Source organism: Bufo bufo, chromosome 3, assembly GCF_905171765.1.
Source record: "Bufo bufo chromosome 3, aBufBuf1.1, whole genome shotgun sequence".
NCBI classification, from domain to species: Eukaryota; Metazoa; Chordata; class Amphibia; order Anura; family Bufonidae; genus Bufo; species Bufo bufo.
Genome location: NC_053391.1, coordinates 639046757 through 639067046, shown reverse-complemented (window position 1 = coordinate 639067046; position 20290 = coordinate 639046757). Strand labels below are relative to the sequence as shown.

General features: G+C 45.7%; 1 protein-coding gene across 1 annotated transcript in view; it reads right to left on the bottom strand.

Moving 5' to 3' along the window:
* Positions 1–1668: 1668 nt before the first annotated feature.
* Positions 1669–20290, bottom strand: part of MTMR6 (myotubularin related protein 6) — a 92458-nt gene continuing 73836 nt past the window's right edge. Inside the window, exons 12-14 of the mRNA XM_040426192.1 lie at positions 4802–4936; positions 4587–4713; positions 1669–3542 (exon numbers count right to left, since the gene is read on the bottom strand). Coding sequence (XP_040282126.1) covers positions 3288–3542; positions 4587–4713; positions 4802–4936 — 517 coding nt within the window. The 3' untranslated portion in view covers positions 1669–3287. The remainder of the gene's footprint in view (positions 3543–4586; positions 4714–4801; positions 4937–20290) is intronic.

The following is a 20290-nucleotide window of genomic DNA, read 5'->3' as shown; positions in this document are numbered from 1 at the left end:
GCGCATGCTCAGTCAACCCCAAACACTGTCTACAGGACTCACAGAAATAGAGGAACGCAGCATTTGGTTGTCTCCGTCAGTATCAAAGACGATGAAAGAATCACACAAGAGACTCAGGGATCCGTGGTATTGTGACTGGTGAGGGTCCCAGAGGCAACAGCCCAAGAAATTATACATTTATCACCTACCCTGTGGATTAGCTGATAAATGTTGTTTGTGGCCCAACCCATTTAACCCCATCCTGTTTGTAATTTACAGTGTTTCTAGCAGAATCAGTCTGCTTCCCCCTCTGGCAGCTGATATTATAGTCCCTTCTTACTTTCTCTGGAGATGACAACAACAGGACAAAAGTCTACTATTGGATTTGTTCTTTATAGGACATGTTAAGACCCTTCCAAGTTGATCCTAGGAAACTCGCCCAGTACCATCACGGGACAGTCCCACCAAGAAAAGTAAAATAAATGGGTCTGTGTGCGCTGTGTGTTATACATAGTTCAGGGCCTGAAGAGGTGGCACATGATGAACCCCAGAGGAGATTATGGGGCTCGAATAAACCCCCAAGAGAGATTATGGGGAAGGCTGATGTTACAAAGCCGGGGACATTACATAAAAATTATGGAACTGAAGAAAAATAGGAAAAGAGGATGGGCCCATACATTTTCCAGCCAAAACTGGATATAATAAGCGTATTATAAGAGACAACATTTCAGACTACAGTTATTTCTTTGAATAAGAACAAAAACTATATACAACAGTTATCCAGATCACTCATACAAATCAAAGCAAAAAAATCAGCTAAAAAAAGGATAAAAAGCAGCAAAATGAGCTAAATCCCAGACACCCTCCCTATGCCAGAGCCCCTTACAGCTAATGAATACAAAAGAAACAGCGCAGTATGTACCAGTACATACAATACCTGAAACACTCGCTATCAGCATGGGAGACTAAAGTTTTGTAGTGCAAACAATTCCCTTTATAGAAGACGCTTAAACCCAGCAAGACCTTCCTAATACAGCATATATGTACAGTATATAACTTACTGCCGTCCATCACATATTGAAATAGAATGGGGTCATCTGAATTTATGGTCAGGAGGTGGACGCATTCCTATAGCCACCTACTTATCCAGGCTCACTGTATATAAGTATGGTATGCCCTAATGAGGGACAATAAGACAAACTGATGTCTTTTCTAGTTGTAATAATGGACTCATAACATAAAGAGGATATCTCACAAAGGCAATCCCTAGTTAAGGGGGTTGTCTGTGTTAGGCTACTTTCACACTTGTGGCAGAGTGATCCGGCAAGCAGTTCCGTCGCCGGAACTGCCTGGCGGATCTGGCAAAACGTATGTCAACTGATGGCATTTGTAAGACTGATCAGTCTGAAAAATGCATTGCAATACCGGATCCATCTTTCCGGTGTCATCCGGAAAAACGGATCTGGCATTTATTTTTTCACCTTTTTTTCGGTCTGATCCGGCATTCCGGTATTTTGAATGCCGGATCCGGCACGAATACATTCCTATGGAAAAAAAATGGCAACTCTTCAGTTTTTTTGGCTGGAGATAAAACCGTAGCATGCTGCGGTTTCATCTTTGTCCTGATCAGTCAAAAAGACTGAACTGAAGACATCCTGATGCATCCTGAACGGATTACTCTCCATTCAGAATGTATGGGGATATGCCTGATCAGTTCTTTTCCGGTATTGAGCCCCCAGGACGGAACTCTATGCCGGAAAAGAAAAACGCTAGTGTGAAAGTACCCTTATAGATACATGTTCACATATCCTAATAGTTTGTGACTCTCCTCTATAAGCCAAAGCAGAGATTAGTTATAAAGAGCGTCCTTCTCTCTGGAGGACCTGACACGTCCATGAGTCACATGGACAGCTCATTGATTTTGATGGGCACCCTGTAATGCTTTATTTCCCCAGTGGTAGCACTGCAGGGGCTTCCCAACAGCATATAGTCAGGGGACCCTTTTAACAAGCCAGAGCGGGAGCTTACATAGTGGCTTTCTGTTCTGGCTTAGAGAAGGGGTCCAGACAGATGGGAATTGTCCTCATGAGACATTTAGAGGCTTGATCTTTTTTAGGAAGGTCTTGCTGTGTCTCGATATGCTAGAGTTAGAGGACTTTTAGATTACGTACTGACCTTAATCCTACAGACGAGCCAGAAGAAATGTAGACATTGTACCTTGTAAGACTTCTGGCTTACAAAAACTGAAACATCTGTAATGGGGTTGGCTCACCTCGCACTTTGGTGGCATATGTCACCAGTTCGATGGGTGCGGGTCCCACCACTGGGACCCACATCTATCTGTAAAACAGGGGCCCCAAAATGAACGAGAGCGCACTGCGCAAGCTCAGCCACCATCCATTCACCTCTATGGGAGTGCCACAATTAGCAGAGCGTTGGCTTGGCTTATTTCAGAACTGCCATAGAGGTGAATGGGGAGGTGGCCGCGCTTGCGCGGTGCTCTCTCAATGCACTTCTCTGGTAATTCGGGAAATAGCTGAGTGCGCTCGCTCCTTTAGAAGTAAATGAAGAGCATGCGGTGGGCTCTCCTTTACTTTCCGGGGCCCTTTTTAGAGATAGGTGGGGGTCTCAGAGGTGGAACCCGCACCTACCGGACAATGGTTGCATATGCTAGCGATATGCCACCAAGGAGCGAGATGGGCCAGCCACGTTAATGTTTTCCAGGTACACAGCAGTGGTCTCCATGAATGATGATGGACTGTGTGAAGACGACTTCTAGCCTATATATGTATACTATATTACAGACATGTTATAAAGTTACCCTTCTTGACAAGTGAATGCACTTATGTTACCGTTAAAACGACATAACGCGGATATAAAATATACTCTAGCCGGACAAGTGAAACACACTCCAGAGGTACTTGCCAGGGGCCCTCAAAATGGCTCCACAAAAATAAGTAGGAGAACTTGGTTAAATAGAACATATATTTTACATTAAAGTGTCTCTCTAGAACCAACAGCTTTATTATCTACACGTGTAATAGTTCACTTGTCTGAAATTTCAAGCAACATTTGAGCCCTACCGTATACAGTATACCATTCCTGTATAGTAGCAGCATCATCATCCTATAACGAGCCCTCAATGACCTGCTCACAGGTTCCTACCATTCACCCTACACTTTTCCTACCTTCTTCCTCTCATTCTCACATAGACAATCACTTTCCATGCTACGTCATAAGCAAGACAGAGGCGCTCCCTGCACCCTATAGGCGTCACGTACACGAGGCATTTTCAACGTAGTTGTACTTTAACTAACTCTCATTTTTGCAACTCCGAACTCCAGGCTGACAATGGAGGGCTCAGCTTTGGTGATCTCCTCTGAGTAGTCAGTATAGCGGTTGTCTTCAGCTGTACTGCCCTCTAGGATTTGTTTAGGGTCCTGCAGGGGGTGAAGAACGTTTTCCTTCTTGTAACCTGAAGAGTCCTTTTGCTTGGGAGACACATGGGTGGTAGGGGAGCTGATGCCGGCATATTCTCCTTCTTTTGTAAGGTTACTGATTTTCTACATAAGAACATTAAAAAGAACACAATAAAAAGTAGATTATTAAAAACAAATTAACATTCATGTATAAAAAAAAAAAAGGCTCCGATTTATGAAACCAGAGGCGCTACGACAGTCTTGAAGGGCCCTGCACCACCAAAAAGACTTAATTTTGGACAACGAGCAGGCCTCGTAATCAATTAAATGCCTTCTCCGACAGTCTGTGCACTAGACGAAAATGTACGGCATCTCTGAGCTGCCATAGATTTCAGATATTCTTTACACTAGCTTATAGTGTAATTAATGATAAATGTTCCAGGGCCCCCCATGGCCACTTTTAGGTAAAATGGTGAGGACAGCATAAAATCGCCAGATGTGACTAAAAAAAGTAGCAATGGCGTTGTCACAAAACTGGATTTTGAAGTCTGAAACCTGGTGAGACAGATATTAGATAGACAGACACAGACAGACAGAGATAGACAGACAGACAGAGATAGACAGACAGACAGACAGAGATAGACAGACAGAGATAGACAGACAGAGATAGACAGCCAGAGATAGACAGACAGAGATAGACAGCCAGAGATAGACAGACAGAGATAGACAGACAGAGATAGACAGACAGAGATAGACAGACAGAGATAGACAGACAGAGATAGACAGACAGAGATAGACAGACAGAGATAGACAGACAGAGATAGACAGACAGAGATAGACAGATAGACAGACAGACAGACTCAGAAGCTTTTTCCTTACAGTAGTTGCGCAAATTGTACACACAATATACAGGAATATCACTGTCTGCAAAGACAAGGGTTAAAAAGTCACCTAAAAATTGCAGAATTTTAACCTTGGTCACCCAGCTTTGCTAGATTGTGCAACAACTGAAAAAAATCCAACACGGTAAGAATTTTTGCGAGTTTCACAAGTCACCCATGACTTTTCCCCTAGTAGGGAAAGACTGTAGTAATCAATAATGGTACCAATGGGGTAATCGTGTCACCAGAACTTACCACTGAGCCCTAGCCTTACAAGAACAGGGATCTAGAATGACATGACCCTTACCAGCTGAAGTTGTTTCAGTTCATCCTCCAATTCCTTGTTTTCAGAAGATATCTTCACGAGAAGATTGGGGAAGGACTGCCTGGGGTGCAGCATCAGGTCAAACTGGTGATACATGTTCCTCCAAAACCTGCGTATAGTGAAGAGGGACACAGATGATATCCATGTAATAATTACGTGGAATGTGACATATGGACGGAAAAAAAAAAGGAGCTTACTTGAAGTTGAAGAAGACGTTGTTTGGTTCCAGAACTGGTTGGGTCTTCAAGGAACGTAAGTCGAATATTGGATTCCGATACTTGCTCTGCTCGCTCAGAAGATGAGCCCATAATGAATGCGTTTTCTCCTTTAATCTGCAGAATTAAGATGTTGAGGCAAAATTATCCTACAAGGAATTTACTTCCATGACCATACACCAAACCTGCGTCACATGTAATGGTATTGGTTCAGCAGTGGGTAGGACCACCACTGCACCACAGAAACTGCATGGTTTTCAGTAAGTACCAGATATTTAAAGGGGTAATCCGAATCTGCAAATGCCCCCTCATACGCCCGGGCCCCCTCCACTGGTTCTATTTACCTAGTTCCCCGCGCCGCTCCTGTTCCCCGCACAGCTGCCGCTGCTTTTGCCCGTGCACAGATGAAAACATCCGGTCTCGGGGGGAGGGGTGGCAGCCGGGGATGGGGCTCCCTAGCATCGCGGGTGACGCTAGAGAGGCTCTTCCCCATCACCACCTGCCATTGGCTGCCCCCCGACACCGAAGGAGTCATGAGAAAATAACCTATTGTTTAAATTACATTTTTTGGGTTAAACATGTTTTTCTAGAATCTTTGATGATTTTTGTTTTAATTGTCCATGTCCCTATTCTTTACACAGACCGCTAGACCTAACAATATGTCAAGACTTCCTGTTATGTATTCAGTAGCCATCATATAATGATCATAGACAGAATTTATAGGTTACACAGGATCCACTATTCACAATAGTTACAGAGCATGTCTAGAAAACTCTCCCATAGAAGTCAATGAGGTCCCCTCCTGTTCATTGTGACTATGGCCCGTGTGGCTGCTCTCAAAGAACAGGACGTTTTGACATAGCTTAAAATGCTTTTCTGAGATTTTAATACTGATAACCCAGGACCCCCGCCAATCAGCTGTTTGAGAAGACACTGGTGCTCCTGTGAGCGCCATGGCCTTCTCCTTGCTCACCAAGCTCAGCGTCGTCCATTGTATAGAGGCTGAACTTCACTTCTATGGGGCCAAGCTGCTCCTAGGCCATGTGGCTGATCAACGTGTTGTCACTTGGCCTAGGGAAAGCAGCGAGAAGCTACTGCGAGCGCCGCTGCCTTCTCACACAGCTGACCGGCGGCAATCCAGAGGATAGGTCATCAGTATTTAAGTCTCAGAAAACCCCTTTTAGTCTAATGACCAGTGTGAAAACTGCAGGATTTCCTTTTTTTTTAATTTTTAATATAGATATAAACATGGAAAATGAAAATAAAGCACCAAAACATTCTCAAAAAATATGTTTAAAGAGGTTGCCTCATCTCAGACAATGGGGGCATATCGCTAGGATATGCCCCCATTGTCTTATAGTTGCGGGTTCCACGAGAACGAAGCCCCGAAAGTGGTGGAGGGCGCACTTGCCCTCCATTTATTTTCTATAGAAGTGAATGGGGGGGCACTGAGCATCGGCCACCGGTCCCGTTCACTTCTAGGGGCCCGAAGGAAATAGCCGAGCCAGCGCTCGGCTATTTTTAGTGGCCCCATAGAAAATGAATGGAGGGCGATTGCGCCATCTACCACTTTCAGGGCTTTGTTCTCGATATAGGTGCGGGTCCCAATTGTGGGACCCGCACCTATAAGACAATGGGGGCATATCCCTGCGATATTCCCCCATTGTCTGAGATGGGAATAGCCCTTTAACATAAAACTTGATTCAAACAATAGGTCTTTATCTGATGACACATTCCCTTTAATAAAGAGCAGCTATAATATACTGTTTAGAAAATCACATTTTTTTTTATTCCAAAAGGTAATTGACAGGGACCCTGGAGATTATTACAGTCTGATTATATGAAGAGAAGAGCTTTGTGTACGCAGCTGGGCAGGGTCATAAAGACCGAATTATCCTTCCTGCGTTGTCAAAGGCCTCATTATAGACGATCGCGCTGCTCTGTCTGTACGCTGGCGGATACTGGGTCACTGTGACAATTACCACCGCACTTAGCTGAACTCTAGATGGCAATTCACACAGGTGTTACAAAAACAGAAATCTATTATAACCAAGAAAAAAAAAAAGCTAAAAAAATGATTTTTTTTTCTAACAATATCCTCATTCACTATGGAATATACAGCATATAGCTGATACTGATGCAACATAGAGAAATACACGAGTATGGCCTCATGCACACGACTGTATATATTTTGCAGTCTGCAAATTGCAGATCCACAAAATACGGAGATAGCGTCCGCGTTGCACCCGCATTTTTTGTGGACCCATTGACTTCAATGGGTCCGTGGTCTGCATTTTGTGGCCAAGTACATCGCACATGTTCTATCTTTTTGTGGAACAGACATGTGGCTGTGGAAAAGACACGGGCCCCCCCATGAGCTTTCCGCATCCACTGTGTCTGCTCCTCAAATGATAGAATATGTCTGCAAAATGCGGACCACAGACCTATTGAAGTCAATGTATTTTGCAGATCCGTAGTTTGCAGACCGCAACACGGACACGGTCATGTGCATGAGGCTTTACTCTGTAAGTCTATTACATTACTTCTCTTGCACTGAGACGGACTTGCGGCCTATATTACAGTTCAGAGCTGCATTCATAATTCTGTTGGTTGCTTATAAATGTACACACCCCTAAGCATGCAGCACAGCTCTTATCATGCAGGAAGACAGTGAGGTGCTAATGGGGTTGTCTCACTTCAGCAAATGCCATTTGTCGTGTAGATCAGGGATCAGCAACCTTCGGCACTCCAGCTGCTGTGAAACTACAATTCCCAGAATTCACACTTGCTTGGCTGTTCTTGTATCTCCTATACAAGTGAATGGAGCATGCTGGAGGTTGTAGTTTCAGAACAGCTGGAGTGCCGGAGGTTGCTGATCCCTGATGTAGATCAAGCTAATGGGGTTGTCTCATCTGAGACAATGGGGGCATATCGCTAGGATATGCCCCCATTGCGTGATAGGTGCGGGTCCCACTGCTGGGCCCTGCACCTATATTGAGAAAGAAGCCCTGAGAAAATGAATGGAGGGTGGCTGCACATGCGCAGTGCACCCTCCATTCATTATCTATAGGGCCGCCGAGCTGGCTCGGCTATTTCTGTTGGGTCCATAGAAGTGAATGGGAGCAGTGGCCGGTCATGCACAGTATGCTCCCATTCACTTCTATGGGAAGCCGGGTTGGTGGTGGCCGGACTGGGGTCCTCCAGCCACCACCTTACGGGGCTCCATTCCCGATATATGTGCGAGTTCCAGCGTTGGTCATTCTTGCTCACTACAGGAAAGGCATTCAAACGGTCCCAGGCACCAGAAAGGTCGGCACCTTTTCCTATAGCGTGCAGGCACGACCACAGCTGCTGGATTGCAGGGTGGTCGTAAGCCCTGGAAACGAGCAGACCCCTAAATCATCGTTCTGTCTCCAGAACTCCACAAATGTAAACACACAGCACAGACGATTCCACAGCGGGTGGAAATGCAACAGTTTGCCTGACTAATGATCTATTACACGATTGCATGATAAAGGATTGTCGATCGAATGTTAAAGGTCTAGAAAAAGATGTCCACGGGTTGTGTGTGGTATTATAGCTCTGCTCTATTTACTTCAATGGAGCTAAGCTGCAATGACAGACACGACCCATGGACAACCCCTTTAACAAATCGAATAACTGCTCGTTCTTTGCTCGATCAAATCAATTACATAGTCGTGTAAAGGGGACTTTACTATATTGTGTCTGAGGTTTCCAAGAAATGTGTGAATGGCAGGTTAGGCCACTGCAGTAAATTACCGCACAATAAACATTAAAAATGGCAAGTGGGAACAGAGCCTTTCAGATGAGTCCAGGAAGTGAGGAAGGGTGCGTGGGTCGATGTTTCCTATACGGGTATAGTCACAGGTGCCCCTAATCGCTCAGACGGACTAGTTAAAGCGGTTCAAGACTAGGAACCCCTTTTCACATGTGCAGGTTGAGTGTAAGGCCCAATCAGAAGCCTCTGCTGTGGCGGCGACCAGGGGCCATGCCTGCACACATCATCCACTGATTGGTCAGCAGCAGTGACGTGCAGTCTTCTGGTCCATTGAGGACCGAAAGTGGAGGAGAAGGGATCTTGGCGCTGGAGTTAGTGACATTTTTTAGCCTTGCACCCAGCCTGCATATACCAAAAGGAGGTTCTGGTCACGGAGAAACCGTTAATTCTAAATGGGGCTTGCACAAAAGCATGTACATGCCGCTAAAACAACCTCATTGTGCAGGATAAGGGAAAAGTTGAGCTGTGGTTGTCAACTGTGTGAATGCTGGATCCGTATATATATAGAAATGTTGTCTGTAATTGTAATCCTGTCTGTAATGATAATGAGATGACTGCTGAGAAGAGATATCTCCAGAACAGGATGTGTCAGCCTGTTATGGGGCTCAGTGTCCAGAGAGCCACAATAGCATAGTAGATAGTGACATGGAAATTAACAAAAAATTAATAAATTCATTAAAACATATGTTTAATCTGAAAAATAAAAGCACTAGCTCTAATCTATTCACCCAATTACAGGAGATTGAAAATAGCATCAGAATGTATGTGTGTGTGTAGATGTATATTATTTGCTGGTTATGTAAAGCTTTTCCTTTAATTTTGCCATAATCATCATCCAATTAATTAAACTATTAGCCTGTTCCTGCTGGGATAGCGTGACCTTAATCTGAGCCTTGATTAATCCAGAAACCTATCGTTGTCGCACATTAGCCTAATTAATGGCAATTGTCAAAACAGGGACATTAATCATTCTAAATGGAGCCAATCAGCCCCGCCATCTAGAAATAAGGAGTGTGATAAGATAGATGTGATCACCAATAGGCCATGTGGTCACATCACGGAGACTCGTGAGGCTGTAACTGTGCTGATCCCAAATCACAGATAGATCCATTATACCATGCACTGAGCTGCTGCCGGGATCCACGGATACACACAATTTTGGGATTTTCGTAAAATAACAATGGAGAAGACTCATCTATAGTGCTATAAGATACAAAGTGTTTAAAAATGGCAAAAAACGGCACCAAAAACTCTAGTCATGGTAGACATATCTCTCTGCTTTAAAGGGGTGGTCTCATCTGAGACAATGGGGCATATCGCTGGGATATGCCCTCATTGTCCGATAGGTGCGGGTCTCATCGCTTGGATCCGCAACTATCTCTTAAATGGCGTCCCGAAAGTGGTGGAGGGCGTACTGCGCATGCGCAGCCGCCCTCCATTCATTTATACGGGGCCGCCGAAAATACCTGGGCGCTGGCTCGACTATTTCCGTCGGGGCCCTTAACAGTGACCTTCACAGCGGCTTGCCCTCTTAACAATGACATCCACAGCACCTTGCCCCCTTACCAGTGACCTCCAAAGTTTGCCGTACCCTTAATAGTGACCTCCACAGCAGCCCGCCTCTTAACACTGACCTCCACAGTGCCCTGCCCCCTTTACAATGACCTATACAGTGGCAGTCCCTTAAAAGTGACCTCCACAGTGGCACACCCCCTTGAAAGTAGGGTTGTTGCGGGTATCGAAATTTCGATACCCAATCGATACTTTTGTCCCGGTATCGATACGATACCGGGATTTCCGTTTTTTCGATACTGGGCTGCGCTTCTGCGCAGTCTAGTATCTCTGAACATGAGCGCGCTGCTATCGGCGCGCTCATGTTCTCTCTCAGCAGCACGGGGAGAAGGAAGCTGTCCTCCCTCCCCCTGTGCTGCTGCCGCTGCCACCAATGAGAAGAGAGGGGCGGCAATGAGAAGAGAGGGGCGGAGGAGGGGCGGCAATGAGAAGAGAGGGGCGGGCGCACTGCGCCACCAATGATAGGATTACTATCGGAGCGATGGGAGGAGACATCAGCTTCACTAGTGGGCGTTCCTTTTCCCTGCGCTGCGATTGGACAGCGCTACAGCCAGTGAGAAGGAACGCCCACTAGTGAAGCTGATGTCTCCTCCCATCGCTCCGATAGTAATCAGCAGCATGTGGAGCAGGAGAGGAGACAGTAATGGGGCACTGCGGGCGAACGGAGCGGCGCCCAGGACTAAATGGTGAGTGCTGAGACATCGCTGGGCGCCGCTCTGTGTGGCCTAATAGTGAAAGTCTGGACTCATATACAGTAGTCAGTCTTTAACTCATACAGGAGGCGGGTGCCGTCAGCAGAATCGCATTGCCGGCACCCTGCCCCTGACAGGGAGCTGCGATCAGCGGCAGTTAACTGCCGCTGATCTGCTAGTACCCGCCTCCTGTATAAAGGGGTAAAATCATTGGTGGTGCAGTGTGCCCCCCCCCCCCTCAATCCCCCCATCCCATTAAAATCATTGGTGGCACAGTGCGCCGGCCCCTCTCAACCCTCCAGTATTAAAATCATTGGTGGCAGTGGCCACAGGGACCTCTCCACTCCCCCTCATTGGTGGTGCAGTGGCAGCTTCTGATCGGAGCCCCAGCTGTGTAAGCCTGGGGCTCCGATCGGTTACCATGGCAGCCAGGACGCTACAGAAGCCCTGGTTGCCATGGTAACATCCCTGATGCTGTGTGCACAAAGCACAGAGCAGCAGGGACAGTGTGGAGTCCTATTCACCCTGATAGAGATCTATCAGGGTGAATAGGAAAAGGGATGAAAGATCCCAGGTTCTAGCCCCTAAGGGGGGAAATAGTTATTAAATAAAAAGTGAAAAAAAAAAAAACACTAAAATATGAAGTATAAATCACCCCCCTTTTCCCAATTTCACATATAAAATATATAAATAAACATATTACATCGCCACGTCAGAAAAGTCCAAACTATTAAAATATTAAAAAAAAATCTAGGTGGTGAATGCCGGAACAGAAAAAATAAAATAAAAACTGCGCGATTCGCCATTTTTAAAAATGAGGAATGCACGTGGCTTTTTTTGTTTATTTTTTTCGCGTGGTATCGAATGGTATCGAGTATCGCAATACTTTTTCATGGTATCGAAACCGAATCAAAAATTTGGTATCGCAACAACTCTACTTGAAAGTAAGCTCTACAGCACCCACCTGCTTAACAGTGACCTGCTCCCTCAACATTGACCTTCACAGTACCCCGCCACCTTAACTGTGACCTCCACAGCGCCTATCCCCTTAACAGTGACCTCTACAGCAACCCTCCCCCTTAACAGCGACATCCACAGTACCGTGCCCCTTAACACTGACCTCCACAATGGCCTGCACTCTTTAAGTGACCCTCCACAGCGATCTACCCCTTAACAGTGACCTCCACAGCAGCCCACCCCCTTAACATTTACCTGCACAGGGTCCCTCCCCTTTAACAGTGACCCCCCCCCCCTTCCCCCACTGCGCCAAACCTCCTTAACCACCTCAGCCCCCTTAGCTTAAACACCCTTAATGACCAGGCCACTTTTTATACTTCTGACCTACACTACTTTCACCGTTTATTGCTCGGTCATGCAACTTACCACCTAAATTAATTTTACCTCCTTTTCTTCTCACTAATAGAGCTTTCATTTGGTGGTATTTCATTGCTGCTGACATTTTTACTTTTTTTGTTATTAATCAAAATTTTACCTTTTTTTTGCATAAAAATGACATTTTTCACTTTCAGTTGTAAAATTTTGCAAAGAAAACGACATCCATATATAAATTTTTCTCTAAATTTATTGTTCTACATGTCTTTGATAAAAAAAAAATGTTTGGGTAAAAAAAAAAAATGGTTTGGGTAAAAGTTATAGCGTTTACAAACTATGGTACAAAAATGTGAATTTCCGCTTTTTGAAGCAGCTCTGACTTTCTGAGCACCTGTCATGTTTCCTGAGGTTCTACAATGGCCAGACAGTACAAACACCCCACAATACCCCATTTCGGAAAGTAGACACCCTAAGGTATTTGCTGATGGGCATAGTGAGTTCATAGAACTTTTTATTTTTTGTCACAAGTTAGCGGAAAATGATGATTTTTTTATATATTTTTTTTTCTTACAAAGTCTCATATTCCACTAACTTGTGACAAAAAATAAAAACTTCTATGAACTCACTATGCCCATCAGCGAATACCTTGGGGTGTCTTCTTTCCAAAATGGGGTCACTTGTGGGGTAGTTATACTGCCCTGGCATTCTAGGGGCCCTAATGTGTGGTAAGTAGTTTGAAATCAAAATCTGTAAAAAATGGCCGGTGAAATCCGAAAGGTGCTCTTTGGAATGTGGGCCCCTTTGCCCACCTAGGCTGCAAAAAAGTGTCACACATGTGGTATCTCCGTACTCAGGAGAAGTTGGGCAATGTGTTTTGGGGTGTCATTTTACATATACCCATGCTGGGTGAGAGAAATATCTTGCCAAAAGACAACTTTTCCCATTTTTTTATACAAAGTTGTCTTTTGCCAAGATATTTCTCTCACCCAGCATGGGTATATGTAAAAAGACACCCCAAAACACATTGCCCAACTTCTCCTGAGTACGGAGATACCACATGTGTGACACTTTTTTTGCAACCTAGGTGGGCAAAGGGGCCCACATTCCAAAGAGCACCTTTCGGATTTCACCGGCCATTTTTTACAGATTTTGATTTCAAACTACTTACCACACATTAGGGCCCCTAGAATCCCAGGGCAGTATAACTACCCCACAAGTGACCCCATTTTGGAAAGAAGACACCCCAAGGTATTCGCTGATGGGCATAGTGAGTTCATGGAAGTTTTTATTTTTTGTCACAAGTTAGTGGAATATGAGACTTTGTAAGGGAAAAAAAAAATAAAAAAAATCATCATTTTCCGCTAACTTGTGACAAAAAATAAAAAATTCTAGGAACTCGCCATGCCCCTCACGGAATACCTTGGGGTGTCTTCTTTCCAAAATGGGGTCACTTGTGGGGTAGTTATACTGCCCTGGCATTCTAGGGGCCCTAATGTGTGGTAAGTAGGTAAATGACCTGTGAAATCCGAAAGGTGCTCTTTGGAATGTGGGCCCCTTTGCCCACCTAGGCTGCAAAAAAGTGTCACACATGTGGTATTACGGTACTCAGGAGAAGTTGGGCAATGTGTTTTAGGGTGTCTTTTTACATATACTCATGCTGGGTGAGAGAAATATCTCGGCAAAAGACAACTTTTCCCATTTTTTATACAAAGTTGGCATTTGACCAAGATATTTATCTCACCCAGCATGGGTATATGTAAAATGACACCCCAAAACACATTCCCCAACTTCTCCTGAGTACGGCGATACCAGATGTGTGACACTTTTTTGCAGCCTAGATGCGCAAAGGGGCCCACATTCCTTTTATGAGGGCATTTTTAGACATTTGGATCCCAGACTTCTTCTCACGCTTTAGGGCCCCTAAAAAGCCAGGGCAGTATAAATACCCCACATGTGACCCCATTTTGGAAAGAAGACACCCCAAGGTATTCAATGAGGGGCATGGCGATTTTTTTTTCCTCACAAAGTCCCCCTTTCCGCTAACTTGGGACAAAAATTTAAATCTTTCATGGACTCATTATGCCCCTCAGCGAATATCTTGGGGTGTCTTCTTTCCGAAATGGGGTCACATGTGGGGTATTTATACTGCCCTGGCATTCTAGGGGCCCTAAAGCGTGAGAAGAAGTCTGGAATATAAATGTCTAAAAATTTTTACGCCTTTGCATTCCGTGAGGGGTATGGTGAGTTCATGTGAGATTTATTTTTTGGCACAAGTTAGTGGAATATGAAACTTTGTAAGAAAAAAAAATAATAATTTCTGCTAACTTGGGCCAAAAAAATATCTGAATGGAGCCTTACAGGGGGGAGATCAATGACAGGGGGGTGATCAATGACAGGGGGGTAACCAGGGAGTCTATATGGGGTGATCACCCCCCTGTCATTGATCACCCCCCTATAAGGCTTCATTCAGATGTCCGTATGTGTTTTGCGGATCCGATCCATGTATCCATAAAAAACATACGGACCTCTGAATGCAGCCTTACAGGGGGGTGATCAATGACAGGGGGGTGATCAGGGAGTCTATATGGGGTGATCACCCCCCTGTCATTGATCACCCCCCTATAAGGCTCCATTCAGATGTCCGTATGTGTTTTGCGGATCCGATCCATGTATCAGTGGATCCGTAAAAAACATACGGACATCTGAATGCAGCCTTACAGGGGGGTGATCAGGGAGTGTATACGGGGTGATCACCCCCGTCATTGATCCCCCCCTGTAAGGCTCCATTCAGACGTCCGTATGTGTTTTGCGGATCCGATCCATGTATCAGTGGATCCGTAAAAATCATACGGACGTCTGAATGGAGCCTTACAGGGGGGTGATCAGGGAGTCTATATGGGGTGATCAGGTGTGATCAAGGGGTTAATAAGTGACAGGGGGGGGGGGGGCGTGGCCTGAGAGCGCATGGAGGACGCACCGCTCACAGCTCCTGCCGGCATCCTGATTATAAGTGTGGTAGCTACGTCTATTTCGAGTAATCTTTCTTACCTGGTGGGTGAGTGAAGACCGGAGAGTGCGGGGGTGATTTTGAAAGCTCCGACATGCCGCGAAAATCCAACAAAGGGCCGCGATACGATAGGCCGGAGGTGAGCCAGCATGGCGCCGAGGAGGAAGAGGGGCCGGCCTCCCAGTCCAAACTGAGCCAGAGTGCGGCCGCAAAGTTAAGCAAGTTTGCCCGCGCTGATAGCGGTGTGGGAGACTGGGCAGAGGAGAAGGAGACAGACGTGCATAATTCCTCTGAACAAGAGGACGGATCCCTGGAGGGGGAGACCCTGGATGCAGCGGAGTGGCCGCCATTAACCCCTGCACGTCCAGCCAAAAGCACGGTAGGCCCCAAAGATGCGGCTAATGAAGAGCCCACGTTAAAAGATATTATGGCTGCTGTGGCCAGCTGTAACAGTACCCTGAAGGTGCTCTCTGTACAAGTTGGTAGCCTGAGGTCAGATGTGTCTATAATTAGGCACGACCTACACAAGATATCTGAACGCACCTCTGAATTGGAGAAGAGGGTGTCTACTATAGAAGATGAGGTTCGGCCTCTGCAAATGGCGGCAAAAACAACTGCTAAGGACATAGCTGCTTTATATGCTAAAACTGACGATCTGGAGAACAGGTCCAGAAGGAACAACCTGCGGATTGTGGGAATGCCAGAAAAGTCGGAGGGAGATAACGCTACAGAGTTTGTGGAGAAATGGTTGCATCAGCTATTTAATGAGAAAGGTCTATCTTCCCTGTATGCGGTGGAGCGGGCGCACAGAGTCCCCATGCGGCCGCTTCCGCCAGGCAGACCACCTCGCCCTATACTGGCGAAGATCCTGCACTTTAAAGACCGGGACACTATCCTGCGGCAATCGAGGGACAATGAGGAGATGGTCCTGAATGGGGTGAAAGTGTCCATATTTCCGGATTATTCCAATGAAGTGCAGCGGAGGAGAAGCAGATTTATGGACATAAAGAAAAGGCTGAGAAGTCTACAAGTTTAATATGCTATGTTGTTTCCTGCTAAACTGCGTGTGGTGGCATTGGGATCCACCAGATTTTTTGAAGATCCGGAGGAGGCGGCGCAGTGGCTGGACGTCCACGAGCGACAATTGAGAAGTGGGGCCCTGAACACTTGAAGGAGGCTAAGATATAGTTTCTTATGTTCAATTTTTATTTGCACTCTAAGGTTGCACCAGTTAAGAAGTGTATTATGTAATGCTACCACGAGGTAGATCCTGTGGAGGGAGTAGGTTGCTGAGAGTAAAATGGACTTCTCAGATGCGGAGAGGATTCTCTACCTGAGGGATGTTGTTATAATCTGCTATGATTATTATATGTTGGGGGGTAAGTTGCTCTCAGATGGCCCAGTTTTAATGTGTGAGGTTGATATCATAGGGAAAATGTTCCCCAGGTATAGGAATTTGATTGGGAAAGGGGGGGAAGGGGGCGGGAGGTTGGGTAGGGAGTTGGGGGGAAGAGATAAGGTCTTGAAATATGAGCTGAGGAAGTTGGAGTGGGATGTGAGATCCAAGTATGGTCTGAAGTTCTACCATGTCACAGGTGATTAGAGTTTTAAGCTGGAATGTGAGAGGAATGGCAGATGCACGAAAGAGACAGTGTGTTTTTCAGTACTTGGGGCGGTTTCAGCCGGCTATATGTTGTCTTCAGGAAACGCATCTGATTGGAGAAAATCTACACTGGATGAGTAAAAATTGGGTGACATATGCGTTACATTCAACTCATTCTTCTCACTCTAGAGGTGTAAGCATGATTGTGCATAGTAGCATTAGGTATGAACATATGCAGGAATGTGTGGATGCGGATGGTAGATATGTGTGTGTTGTGTGTAAGGTGGACGGAATACAGGTGGTGCTGGTGTCTGTGTACGTGCCCCCACCATTTGCATCCCCATTGATAAGAGAGATCATGGACTTTGTGGCGGACTTCCCTGGGCTGCCGTGGCTATTGGTTGGGGACTTTAATTGCACGCTGAATGACTCCCTAGATAGATGCCGGGTGGAAGGAGCAGGTGGTTTACCGGGGAGCGCGGCTCTCAGAAATATTATGTGTGAAATTGGTGTGCATGATGTATGGAGATTGCGTAACCCTGATAAGCGTGAATACTCGTGCAGATCAGCCACGCATCATTCGCTATCACGTATTGATCTGGCCCTTGTTAATGATATAATGCTGCCACTGGTTAGGGAGGTTGTCTATCATCCTCGGTCGCTGTCTGACCATTCTTTGGTGCAGATAGACTTGTGCCTGGGGGTGCTCAGACAGGGACCGAGGCTGTGGAAGTGTAACTCACATTGGCTAAATGTGCTGGGTGATCTGTCCGGGATCTCTCTTGAAATTAAGGAGTTTTTTGCTATCAATACAGGGACGGCCTCGGTACCGGGTGTTTGGGACGCCATGAAAGCATTTCTGAGGGGAGTCTTGATGAAAGAAATTAATAAGCATAAATCTAGGTCTAGGGAGGCAGATGTTAAGGCGCATGTACTGGTGGCTGAGGCGGAGAGAGAGTTTGGTAGATCCCCCACCCTGATTAATAGAGAGGCGCTGGCGGTTGCTCATGAGCAGCTGAGGTGTCATTTAGTGCAGGCCGCAGAAAGAAAGAAGTTTCTATTGTCAGAGATCCTTTGAAGAAGGTGAGAAGGTGGGTCATCTGTTGTCGGTGGTATCACAGGCTCAGAGAGGCTCCTCTTGTATTCAGGAACTAAGAGATGGCAGAGGGAATAGTAGCCAGGATACGAAAGGAATATTAGATATTCTAAAAAGCTTTTATGTATCTCTATATGCTTCCACTGGCTCTAGTTCTGAGGAGGCTCTTAATGAATTTCTAGGGGAGGCACAGTTATCGAGGCTGTCAGAGGAGGATAGAGTAAGGCTGGAAGAGCCGATTTCACTGGAGGAACTGGAAGCTGCGCTTGGGGGTATGGCGAATGGTAAGGCGCCTGGAGCTGATGGCCTCCCAGTAGAGGTATATAAAAAGCTGCAGGGGATATTACTTCCTGAATTACTTAAGGTGCTTGAGCACTCATTGGAGGCAGGTTCGTTACCACATTCGATGCGGGAAGCTATAATAGTGGTTATACCTAAACCTGGGAAGGATCCTAAAATACCGGATTCCTACAGACCAATTTCGCTTCTCACAGCTGATGTTAAGCTCCTGGCGAAGGTGTTGGCGAACAGGCTGTCCAAAGTAATTCTGACTATAGTTCACCCGGACCAGACGGGTTTTATGCCTGGGAAATCGACGGCTATTAATCTCCGTAGGCTGTATGCTAGCTTAAATATTCCGGCGGATAACTGTGGAGACAGGGCCTTGCTTGCTCTTGACGCCGCTAAGGCGTTCGATAGTGTGGAGTGGAGTTACTTGTGGGGGGTCTTGAAAAATATGGGTTTTGGAGCACGGTTCATTCAGTGGTTAAAGGTCCTATACTCTAGTCCTAAGGCGAGAATCAGAGCTAATGGAGGGTTGTCAGATTGTTTCGCTCTTGCCAGGGGCACCAGACAGGGATGCCCATTGTCGCCCTTATTGTTTGCTCTCGCAATAGAACCGCTTGCGGCGCATATTCGCTTATCAACAAATATAGTGGGGTTTAGATATGGTGGGCTGCACAATAAAGTGGCTATGTACGCTGATGATACTCTACTTTTTATGGGCGATACTGGTGCGTCCCTGGATGCGGCCATGGCATTGATTGACAGATTTGGTAGCTTCTCTGGACTTCAGATAAATTGGCAAAAATCCTCTTTGATGCCAATAGATGGGCAGGCCTTGTCAGGCAGACAAGCAGATAGCCTGGTGCCATGGGTGGATAAATTTAAATATCTGGGACTATATATAACACCGAGACTATCGGATTTTGAAGACCTTAATCTATCCCCATTGCTAGCTATTTTCAGGCTTAAAGTAAGGTCATGGTGTAGACTCTTTCTTTCGGTGGTAGGTAGAGTTAGCCTTTTAAAAATGGTTATGATGCCCCAGTTGCTGTATGTACTGAATAATGCTCCCGTATGGATCCCCCAGGATAGATTCAAGAAAATTCATTCTATATTTAGGGATCTTACTTGGAAATATGGGCAGGCTAGGATTAAACTGGAGACATTGCAATATACTAAGTCGGAAGGGGGCCTGGCTGTCCCTAATGCATGGATTTACTTTCTGGCTTCCCAATGTCAACACTTCAAGGGATGGATTGATTTGCAAGCTCCAGATATGACAGGGCAGATATTGCAACATTGGTTGGGCAGTAGGGACCTCGTGGGCATTCTGGAAGGCTCAGGAATGCATGCTGGGAGAGAAAAACTCCCTCTTATTGAACTTATGAAAAAAGTTTGGGCAAAGGTGAAGCAGCTAAGAGGTGTAGGTGGAATTAGTGAACTTTCCCCTATTGGAAAGAATCATCTGTTGCCCGAATTTTTTGCCATACCAGGACTTAGGAATTGGGAAACTTATGGAGTGACGAGAATTGTCCAATTAATCAAGGACAAGATATGTAAGTCATTTTAAAACCTGCAGCAGGATTAATCTGTCCCCATTGCTGGCTACCTTTAGGCTTAAAGTGAGGTCATGGTGTAGACTCTTTCTTTCGGTGGTAGGTAGAGTTAACCTTTTAAAAATGGTTATGATGCCCCAGTTGCTATATATACTGAATAATGCTCCAGTTTGGATCCCTCTGGATAGATTCAAGAAAATTCACTCTATATTTAGAGATCTTACTTGGAAGTATGGACAGGCTAGGATCAAACTGGAGACATTACAGTATTCTAAGTCGGAAGGGGGCCTAGCTGTCCCTAACGCATGGATTTATTTTTTGGCTTCCCAATGTCAGCATTTTAAGGGATGGATTGATCTACAGGCACCGGACATGACGGGGCAGATATTGCAGCATTGGCTGGGCAGTCGTGACCTCATGGGCATTCTGGAAGGCTCAGGAATGCATGCAGGGAGGGAAAAACTTCCTCTTATTGAACTTATGAAAAAAGTGTGGGCAAAAGTGAAGCTGCTAAGAGGAGTGGGGGGTA